The sequence below is a fragment of the Arachis ipaensis genome, chromosome B06 (genome assembly GCF_000816755.2).
Source record: "Arachis ipaensis cultivar K30076 chromosome B06, Araip1.1, whole genome shotgun sequence".
In the NCBI taxonomy this organism is placed as follows: Eukaryota; Viridiplantae; Streptophyta; class Magnoliopsida; order Fabales; family Fabaceae; genus Arachis; species Arachis ipaensis.
Window position 1 is genome coordinate 120,105,791 of NC_029790.2, and position 11,696 is coordinate 120,117,486.

The window sequence follows — 11,696 nt, forward strand, 5'->3', positions numbered from 1 at the left end:
TGTTACGAACAACTTTTCCATCCTCACCTAATTTATTTTTGAAAACACACTTAGTACCTGTTACCTTCTTACCATCCGGATAAGGTACTAGTGTCCAAACCTCATTCTTGTCAAATTGAGCAAGCTCTTCTTGCATGGCTTTGACCCATGATGGATCTTCAAGAGCTTGTTTTACATTGTTGGGCTCCATTTGTGACAAGAGGGCAAAATTGCTTGGTTCGGATTACTTTTTGGTTGAGGATCTTGTTGTCACACCTTGAGAGGGATCACCAATGATAAAGTCATGAGGATAACCCCTCATGGACTTCCATTCTCTTGGCTTCCGGAGTGATGTTGAGCTTTGATGAGCTTCAGTGGGTTGATCTTTTTCAGATTCTCTTGCTGGCTTAGGAGACAAAACAGAAATGTCTCCTCCATCCTGACGAGACAAAATTGGATGGACAGATTCTTTATTTTGGGCAGATCTGGGATTTTTTTCACTGGTTTCCTTGTTGACAGTATCTTCACAATCTGTATCATCTTCTATCACAGTACTGGATATTGAATTAGAATCACAAAAAGAAACATGTATGGATTCCTCTATGGTCCTATGATCTTTGAGGTAAATTCTATAAGCCTTACTAGTGGTGGAGTATCCAACAAACATCCCCTCATGATTTTGGATCAAATTTACCAAGGTTTTCTTTATTGTTAAGTACAAAGCATTTGTATCCAAAAACATGGAAATACTTAAGATTAGGAGGGGTTCCTTTCCATAGCTCATAAGAAGTTTTCTTTAGCCCTTTTCTAATAATAGTCCTATTCAAAATATAACAAGCTGTATTCACAGCTTCAGCCCATAGGAATTTTGGAATCTCATTTTCACATAGCATAGCCCTAGTCATTTCTTGAAGGCTTCTATTCCTTCTTTTAACAACCCCATTTTGTTGAGAGGTTCTAGGGCATGAAAAGTTATGAGCAATTCCAAAATCATCACAGAATTTTTCAAAGTCTTGGTTTTCAAATTCTTTTCCGTGATCACTTCTCAAATGGGCAATCTTTAAATCTTTTTCATTTTGAATTCTTTTGCAAAGGGTTGAGAAAGCATAAAAGGCATCATTTTTATGAGCAAGAAAAAGTACCCAACCGAATCTAGAGTAATCATCTACCACCACTAGACCATAGTGTTTACCTCCTAAACTTTGAGTTCTTATTGGACTAAAAAGATCAATATGTAACATCTCTAATGGCCTTTTAGTAGAAATTTTATCTTTTAGTTTAAAAGAGGTTTTTACTTGTTTGCCTAATTGACAAGCATCACAAGTAATATCCTTATCAAATTTAATGTTTGGAATTCCTCTTACCAAGTTTTTCTTAACAAGTTTAGAAATTTGGTACATGCTTGCATGACCCAATTTCTTATGCCATAGCCATTTTTCAGTTCAAGAGAGGTAAAACATATTACATTTTGATCTTTTAAATCTTCAAGAGTCAATCCATACACATTATTACATCTTTTAGCCTCAAACAAAATATCCCCAGATTTTTCACATATAACTAAGCACACAAACTTTCTAAAAATAACTTCATATCCTAGATCACACAATTGGCTTACACTTAGTAAATTGTGTTTCAAACCATCAACAAGAAGAACATCATTTATACAAGATGAGAAGCTTTTACCAGCTTTTTCAATAGCCACTATTTTTCCTTTACCATCATCACCGAAAGTGACAAATCCTCCATCATACTCATCAAGCTTTATGAAGAAGGTTGTCTTTCCGGTCATATGCTTAGAGCATCCTCTGTCCATGTACCACATATTGTCCTTCCGCTTGGATGCTAGGCATACCTACAAAATGAGCTCAAGTGACCTTAGGTATCCAAATTTTCTTGGATCCTTTCACGTTAAACCATCTCCTATGTCCCAATCCATTATAATAAAAAACAACTTTTTAAACTTTGTCACCAATTATTCTTTCACCAAAGAAACATTGAATGGGAAAGTGGCAATTTCGGTTACATAGTCTACAAAATCTTGGGGTTGCTGTTTTGTTAAAGCTTGCTGGGTTTTGAAACCTTGTAATTAGAAGATGAAGCAATATTTTCAAAAGAAGGTTTCTCAACAGATTTGAGGAAACCCAAGCCAGCTTTATCATAAAAAGGTTTTTGACTAGCCAAGATTTGATTTAGATTTTCAAAACTTTGAGTGAGCTTCGCTAAGTCTTCTTTAAGCTTATTGACCTCTTTAAGCAACTCTTCATTTCTTTTAAAACAGTCTATATATGCAACAACAGAATGATCACTTTCACAACTTTTAAGTTGGGCTTTTAGCTGCTTGTTTTCTTCAATAAGTTCAACAGCAGCTTCAGCCTACCTTAATTTATCTTTGAGAAAACTATTTTTTGCTTTAAAAATAGTGATTTGTTGTTCAAGATCTTGGTTATCAAGCAAGAAGCATCTAATTTTTTTAGAAAGGTGATCTATCATAAGATGAAGAGCTTCAGTGTCAGGGTTATGAATGACTACCTGTTCAACGTGGTCTGCCATAAGACATGGTTGGGATTTGGTTTCTGATTCTTCATCATCTTCTAAATCGTTTTCCAAGTCCTCCCAAGAAGCCATCAGACCTTTCTTCTTTCCCTTCTTTGGCTTCTCCTCTTTCTTCAACTTAGGGCAATCTGATTTGAAATGCCCAGTTTCTTTGTAGTTGTAACATATCAACTTGCTGAAATCTTTCCTTTGTTTCCTAGAGCTGCTTTCCTTGCTTCTCTCCTTGAGCTTCACCATTTTCCTAAATTTTTTGGCAAACAACACAAATTCATTTTCAGAGGAGTTATCACTGGATTCATCATCTAGAGAGTTAGAAACAGATGTAAGAGCTATTCTTTTTCTTTTTGAATCCTTTTTCAAGTAAGTATTTTCAAAAGCAAGTAAATTTCCTCTCAAGTCATCATATGTCATAGAATCAAGACCACTACTCTCAGATATTAACAACGCTTTTATTTCCTACTCTTTTGTAAGACATCTTAAAACTCTCCTCAGAAGCACAGATTCGGGATACTTAATCCCTATAGCATCCAAGCCAACAATGATGATGTTGAATCTTTCAAACATTTCATCTATGGATTCTCCTTCCTTCATTGAGAACATTTCATATTCTCTGTTCAGCATGTCCATCCTGGTCTTCTTTACTATGGTGGTTCCTTCATGAGTGACTTGAAGTTTATCCCAGATTTCCTTTGCCGTTGTGCATCGTGATACCCGTCGGTACTCCTCGAAGCTGATTGCACAGTTGAGCAAGTTGATAGCCTTAGAATTGAGCTCCACTTTCTTTCTATCTTCTTCGGTCCAATTGGCTTCTAGTTTAAGTGAGACTACTCCTTCAGCACTTGTGGTGGTTGGATATTGAGGACCCTCCAGGATGATCTTCCATAGTCTGTAATCTACAGCTTACACAAAAATCTTCATTCTCTCCTTCCAATAGGTATAGTTCTTCCCATTGAAGAGAGGAGGTCTATTGCTTGACTGTCCTTCTGTCAGATTGTAGGACACCAAGTTTGAGCCACTGTTCTCTGCCATCTGGATCTTTTCTCCAAGCTGCAAAGCTTGATCTCTTTGAGACCAAGCTCTGATACCATTTGATGGTTTTCAGTGGCTAAGAGAAGGGGGAGTTGAATCTTAGCCCCTTTTTTCGCTTATTAAAACTTGCTGGTCTTTGAAACAACTTCTGGAGACTTTTTGATTTTTCTCTCGTACCCAGCCACGAGACTTTTTCTTTTTATCTCATAATCCGGCACGAGATATTTTTTGATTTTATCTCCTATGCAGCAGAAACAGAAATGGAGTAGAAGAGAGAGAGAGAGAATCACACCACGATATATCCTAGTTCAGCTGCCAAGTGCAATGCAGCCTACATCCAGTCTCCATCACAACAATGATGGAATTTCACTATAATCTTCATGATTAAATACACCAATTCTCCCTAGGAACTACCCTTCCTATCCGGGACAAGTCCAGAATCTAAACCCCAATCCTGAACTTGACTTGGTTACTGCCAAGTTTTCAACTGCTAAGTGCTAACCCATCTAAGGACATCTATGGCTTTTTCTTTTAATTTTGCACTCTCTGTCTTTTTCCGCTCTATGGCTTTTTCTTACAAACCTCACTGTTTGCCTTTTTCCATGAGACTCAAGACAGACAAAATTAAATAGAGAAATACAAAATATAAAATATTGAAGGAGAAGAACTTCTGTTAACTTGGGAAGCTATAAGAACTCTGTGCCTTGCACTCTCACTCCTTACTTCAAGTCTTGGCTGTTCTCCCTTATTTATAGAAGGGGAAGCCTCCAAGATTAAAGTTCTTGAACCAAGCCAACTTCTTCTTCTTCATGCAAACCGGTTCGGCCAGAGAGAGAGGAGAGGAAACTGAATGTATAACCCAACATGCAATTACCTCTGTGTCTTTCTTTTGCACCAATCTTCACCAATCCGAGTCATCCATCTTGACTTGCTCTCCAAGAAAGATCCTTAGCCCTTGATGAGTTCTTGATGATGACAGATTCTTCTGCTTAAACTTCTGTATCCTCCATCACGTAGCTACTGTAGCTACCTCCTGTGGTGGTTGATCAAAAGCTGAGACAAGCCATCCCTTAAGGATCTTCTTTCTCTGACCGAAATCATCTTCTTTCATTTTTGGATATGGAGAGCATGAGATTACTTCACCAAATCTTACCCGTTTTTGGTGAAGATCTCAGCCGCAGCATACTTTTTATTTTCTTTTTCTTGCCATCATTACAATGGTCTTTAGCTTGCTTCTAGCTTCTTCTTCATCACTCTGATAGTTTGCAAAAGCTTCCAAGCTTTCTCTGTGAAATGACCGAATGCAAGAGGAGAGATGAGAGAGAAGAGAGAAAGCTTTTAATGAATTTGAATGAAGAAATCAAACTGAATTAATTCACTTCCCTTTTTCTTGCTTTAGGTAGCGTGTAGCATTGATGAGAACAATCAAATCAATTGCTAATTTCTCTCTCATGGTTCCCATGTGATTAATGATAATTGAATTAAATTTGGAATCCATCACATGAGAGAGAGATCCGTTGGAAGCAAGAAGCATTTGCTTTCTCTCTTTTCTTCATTTCGGACCAAACAAGCTAGCAAAAATTAATTTGGACTAATAGTAATAATGATTGAGTTCTGGCCCAACTAATCAAAGAAACAATTCAGCCACTTATTGTATTACAAATTTTGGGTAAAGCTGAATGTTTGGCTTCATGTTGGGCTAGCCAATTTTTTCGGCCCAACATCAGAATCTGCAGAATCTGCATATTAAATTAACACATATAAACCAAATTCAAATTAATAATTTTATAATTAATCATATTAATAATGTTTATTCATCACTAATATTAATTTAGAGTTTTTCAAAATACAATTTTATTTCCCGTTTTAGTATTATTTTTAATATTTTTAATATCTCCAGTGTAAAGCTCTTTTGTAAAGAAAATATATTCTTGCAATTAGAAGAAAAACTACAAATTAACATTAGTATAATAAGTGGTTACATTTGTTTTACAAATGGAAACAAAGTAGTTATTATGCCTAATTGAATCTATTCTATTATATAAAAATCGGATGTCTGCACTTAATGGTGAAACTGACGTGGCATATTTTAGAGAGTGTTTCTCGATTTAATTGTTTTAACTCATTCAATACAATTTATTGCACTGACTTAATTATATCAACTAATTAATATGATTAGATATTTAAATATTAATATAATTAATATAATTTATAATAATTTATATTACTTAATTAATTATATTACATTAATTATAATTCGTTATATTGGTGAATTAGTCTTTTCATTTATAAAGTCTAAAATAAAATAAATAAATTGTTATTTATTCTAATTAAATTTATTTATATACTATATATGAATTATCGTTAAGTTATAAAACATAGAACTTGTAGATTGTGATAAAAACGCAAATCAAAAAAAAAATGCATACAATTATAGAAGAATTAAATCTATCCTCTTTATTTATTTTTAACCATCGTTTTAGATTTTAATTTTTTTAAAAAACAGTGATAGTGGAATTTTATTGATGCTAGATAAAATTATAGAAGAATCAAATCATAATTTGCATTTATTGATGCTAGGTCAAATTATAAATTGTTGCTCTTTCAATCAAATCATACCACATACAAAAATAAATTAAATTAAATAAATCGAATTTGCATCTCTATAATAAATTCGATTTAGGCAAATACGTAGTAAATTAAATTCATAAGGTTCGAATTATATGCAACTTCTGAATAATTATAATGTTATGGGTATTTTATATAAAAATTAATACAAAAATAATTTAAATTCTGTACAATATTTTTTTGTATTTATGAGCTATTAAAAATGAACAAAAAAATATTGTATGAAATTAAAATTTTTTTGTATGGGTTGTTGTATAAAATACTAATATCATTATAATTATTTATTTTGAAACAGAGTACAACTAAGATTTTATTAACAATTTTAAATAAAATATTTTTATAAAATTTTGAAATTTTTTATTATGAGCACTTTTTGTAATTATTATAAATAATTTTATAAAATTTAAAAATGACTTAACAGATGTTATGAGTAAATCGTCTGACAAAAAAACTCATTACAAAACCGGTCGTATATGTGATTAATCGGTGAACCGTTAGAACTGGTTGATTTTTTTTAAAGGGTTTTCGGTTTGTTAATAACTCCTCCAAACGGTGCCGTTTTGACTTTTAAAAAAAAAAACTGAATCCCAACGGCTTAAGCCCGTAACCCATTTCCACTCCCACACTTCTCTCCTCTCCTCTCTGAAATTGACGTGAAAATGAAAGGCCAAATCTATAACAGTTGAGATTCCTGATGAAAATAAAAGGCCAAATCTACATGGAGCTATTCAAAATTACATGGTATATGGTCCATGTGGTCCGTACAACAAGAATTCACCTTGCATAAAGAATGGATCATGTTCAAAGTTCTATCCTAAAGAGTTTAGACAGTGAACACTCATTGATGAGACCGGATTTTCCAAATATAGGCGTATTGATAACGGTCGAACAGTAAAGAAAAGGAATGTGTACTAGACAATAGGTTCATTGTTCCGTATAATCCAGAATTGTTGCTCAAGTTCGGGTGCCACATAAATGTGGAATACACATGCCAAACAAGTTCTATTAAGTAACTGTTTAAGTATGTACACAAGGGTAATGACCACGTAACAACTACTCTATACAATGCTGGTGATCCGTCAGAAGCCACACAAGTTGTTGAGGAAAATTAGGAATTACTACAATTGTAGGTACATTTCGGCATGTGAGGCAGTCTGGCGTCTATTTAGATACGAAATCCAAGAGAAAGAACCATTTGTGATTAGATTTCCATTCCATTTGGTGGATAAGCAACATGTGGTTTATGGTGAAACTTCTAATGTGAATGATATCGTCGAAAGAGCAATATCTCATAAGTCCATGTTTTTGGGATGGATGGCGGCGAACATGTCATATCCCTATGCTTGAAGTCTGACTTATGCTGAGTTTCCAACCAAGTTTGTTTGGAAGGACGATTCTTCAAAGTGGTTTCCTCGAAAGAAAGGCTTCGCAATTGGAAGACTCATGTACCTACAGGTAATGACGAGTTTATATTCAATTTTGATCTTACTTATTTAATAATTTAAATTTAAAATCTTAACAGCCTATACCCCACGTCCATTTTATTCGATTTATCTACACTAGAAAATAAATGTTCAAATAACTTTCAACAGTTATAATCTGTAGATTATACAATTTTTTTATTTTTCTATATTGTTTAGGAAAATTATTCTTATGTGGATGTGTAGCTACATAATAATTAAAATAGCGTAGCTTAATTCATTTAACAACTTAAAAGTGGGATTTTAACCAAATTTTTTGCAGCAAATATTGAAGAATATTACCAACGACTTCTCTTGAATACTCAAAGAGGATGTATGAGTTTTCGAGATATAAGAACAGTAGGAGGAACAATTTATGCTATGTATAGAGATGCATGCTTCACCCTTGGCCTCTTGCAAGATGACAAAGAATTCATTGATGCAATTAAAAAAGCAAGCTCATGGGCCTCAGGATCATATGTTAGGAGGTTATTTGTCATTCTATTAATATCCAACAATATCTCAAGACCAGAACATGTCTGGGATAGATGTTGGTATGAACTCTCAGATGATATTTTGTATCGACAGAGAGCTGTGATGAACATGAGGGGTGAGTTTTTATTAATTACAATGATAAAAGTTCTTCCTTATTGATCATTTTTAGTTTGATTGAATTTTTACAGTATCGTATAATATGCAGAATTAACAATGTCAGATGATGAGATTAAGCAGTTGTGCTTAATGGATATAGACAAGATCTTACATTCCTATGGTAAAATCTTGAAAGACTATCCTCCAATGCCTTTAGCAACTGAAGTTGATAGTTCTTTGTTAACCGAAAGGGTTATTAGGGAAGAGCTAAACTTTAACAGGGATAATTTAAAGAAAAATGCCTCAGACATGTTAGCCATCACAACAATTGAGCGGAGATATGCATTCGATAAAATTGTTACAGCTGTGTATTGTGATGAAGGGGAGTTTTTTCTTTGTGTATGGTCATGGGGGTACTGGAAAAATATTTCTCTGGAACCTTATGTCTGCTGAGATTCGCTCAAGGGGTGATATAGTGTTAAACGTTGCTTCGAGTGGTATTGCATCTTTACTTCTTCCCAATAGAAGAACGGCACACTCAAGGTTCAAAATACCGCAACTGAGGATTCTGTATGTAACATCAAACCTGGTTCCCCTCAAGCAATGTTGTTGTTGAAAGCCAAACTTATAATTTGGGATGAGACTCTAATGGTTAGTAGGTACTGCTATGAAGTGCCTGATAAATGCTTGGGTGATATCATGAGGTGTTCTCCAACATATAGCAAAGATTTGCCCTTTGGAGGAAAAGTGGTTGTACTAGGTGGAGACTTTAGACAAATTCTTCCTGTCATTCCACGAGGATCGAGACAAGATATCGTTCATTCAACCGTGAATTCGTCTTACCTTTGGAAGTTTTGTCAGGTGCTCAAACTAACAAAAAACATGAGACTCTCTGTAGAGACGACTGCTTCAGATCAAGATGAGATAGAGCAATTTGGTGAGTGGTTATTGAAAGTTGGTGATGGTCTAATAGGTGACAATATGGATGGTGAATATGAGATATGTCTTCCAGGAGATATTTTTATTCCTTCTTCGGACCAGGCATTTGATGAGTTGGTTTATTTTTCTTATCCAAATATTTTGGAAAACATGTCCTCAAAGGATTCTTTCAAAGTAAGAACTATACTGGCTCCCACAATAGACATCGTTGAAGAGGTCAACAACCATCTGATGGCTATCATTCCTGGAGGGGAAAAATTATATCTTAGTTCGGATTCCATTTGTATGGATGAAGGAAATATGGAGTAGAGTCAACTAGATCTCTATGGTCCTGAATTACTGAATAGCATAAATTGCTCTGGTTTGCCTCCACATAAATTAATACTCAAGATTGGTGTTCCGATGATGTTACTGAGGAATATTGACCAATTCAGTGGTCTTTGTAATGGTACAAGGCTACAAGTTAGGAAGTTTGGAAATCATGTCATAGAATGTGAGGTCTTAACGGGTAACAATGTTGGTCATATTGCTTTGATTCCAAGAATGAATATGGTACCAACAAATGAAACCGTCCCAGTTAGATTCCAACGAAGACAGTTTCCTATAATAGTATCGTTTGCTATGACAATTAACAAGTCTCAGGGACAAACTTTATCTCATGTTGGATTGTGCTTGTCCAAACCAGTTTTTACACTTGACCAATTATATGTGGCACTTTCAAGAGTTAAGAGTAAGAGAGGTTTAAAAGTTTTACTTATGAATCACGTAGGAATATCTGCAAATTCAATCATCAATGTTGTTTACAGAGAAGTCTTTGAAAAAAATAGTATTCTAATGTAAATATTTTAATTTTATTTTAAATTCTGTATCAGTGTATAATTATTTGACCTTAAAAAATATAAAATAATTATTACTCACTTTTTTTAAGTTAAACTTTGATTTTAATAATAATTATTTTGTACTTTTATTTTAAATATCGAAGCATATAATTTTTTTTTACTTTTATAAATTTTTCCGTGCTGAGCACGGGTTCCTACACTAATTGCAGTTAAAAATGGAACATTCATGAACAAACTATTCAACTTCAGCAATTGCAGCATTAAAACAGTTGCTAATTACAACAATTGCATCCAAAACAAATTGCTTGTAAACAAAACATAAATGGATACAAGAAGCGTAAAAATGAAAGTGTTCGATATTGGGTACTTTGGCAAGAAGTGAGAGCAAGGTCATCTATACTTAATAATTAATCTTATTAAATAAAAAATATTTATATTTTTGTATTTATATGTTTTATATTTAATTTTTTAAGAATAAAAGATTTTGTTATCCTTTAAAGTATTGTGTATTAAAGTATTACCATTTAAAGCATTTATTTATGTACTAAGATATTCTGTATTTATTAGAGTCCATCAATACTCTTCTTTCATATTAGCCTTTGATTTTCATCTAATCAAATCTAATAATTTATATAAATATAGCGCATCCGATAAGCACATAATTATTGTGCTCGTTATACCCCTTCAAACAATTTATTTTGGTAACTTGTCCTTTTACGTATCCTTTTCCTAAAGGAGAATGAATTTAATGTGTGATTCTAAAAGAGACAATTTTTTTGGAACTCATCAAATATGTAGGAATTAGAACTGAAAGCTCCACATATAATTAAAATTCTCATTAACCCACTTGATTAAATTATGAGAGTATGTCTAAAATGAGCACAACAATTATGTGCTAATTGGATATGCCACATTTATATAGACCATTAGATTATGTTAGATAGAAATTAAAGGTTAATATAAAAGAAGAACATTGATAGACTCTAATAAATACAGAATACTCTAGTACATAATTAAATGCTTTAAATGACAATATTTTAATACATAATATTTTAAATAGCAACACAATCTTTTATTTTAAATAATTAAATATAAAATATATAAATATAAAATATATGAGTATTTTTTATTCATTATATTCTATATTTATAAAGTCTATCAATACTTCTCTTTCATAACATCTTTTAATTTTTATTTAATAAAATCTAATGGTTCATAAAAGATGATGCATCTAATACACACAAAATGGTTGAGCTGATTTTAGACATACCCAAATTATGATATTATATACTAGTATTTAAAAAAAATACTTTATTAAAATGAGACAAACAGTTGGAATATGTTATGAAATACCTAAATAAGAAAGATAAAATAAAGAAATATAAATGAAAGACTCTAATATTAATATTCACTAATATTAATATCATCCTATTATAATAACTATGATTTATATATTAATATTATATTTGTAATATGAAGAGAAAGAAAAGCTTCGTAGAGAGAGAAGAAATGCTTTTATTGATGTGTGTATTTGCCTGAGGCTTAGGGTCCTATTTATATGCATACAGGAAGGTAACTTTTTCAACCTTATTAAATACATTCTCTCTTGAGAATGTGAGCTTCACATGAGAATGGGCATCCACGTCTCATTCTTATCATAATACTCCCCCTTGGATGC

General features: G+C 32.9%; 2 protein-coding genes across 2 annotated transcripts; both read left to right on the top strand.

The window, feature by feature from the left end:
• On the top strand, window positions 8,031-9,488 carry LOC107647411. The gene is made up of 3 exons (XM_016351486.1): window positions 8,031-8,259; window positions 8,350-8,639; window positions 8,766-9,488. The coding sequence occupies exons 1-3, from the start codon at window positions 8,031-8,033 to the stop codon at window positions 9,486-9,488; spliced, it is 1,242 nt and encodes a 413-aa protein (XP_016206972.1).
• Window positions 9,585-10,019, top strand: LOC107647412 (ATP-dependent DNA helicase PIF1-like). The gene has a single exon (XM_016351487.1). The coding sequence runs from the start codon at window positions 9,585-9,587 to the stop codon at window positions 10,017-10,019; it is 435 nt and encodes a 144-aa protein (XP_016206973.1).

Excerpts from the sequence above, each read along its gene's own strand:
- LOC107647412 (XM_016351487.1), top strand. The coding sequence starts at position 9,585 with ATGTTACTGAGGAATATTGACCAATTCAGTGGTCTTTGTAATGGTACA.
- LOC107647411 (XM_016351486.1), top strand. The coding sequence starts at position 8,031 with ATGTATAGAGATGCATGCTTCACCCTTGGCCTCTTGCAAGATGACAAA. Across the intron at positions 8,260-8,349 it reads AGCTGTGATGAACATGAGGG|AATTAACAATGTCAGATGAT; the intron begins GTGAGTTTTTAT and ends TATAATATGCAG. Across the intron at positions 8,640-8,765 it reads AAGGGGAGTTTTTTCTTTGT|AAGAACGGCACACTCAAGGT; the intron begins GTATGGTCATGG and ends TCTTCCCAATAG.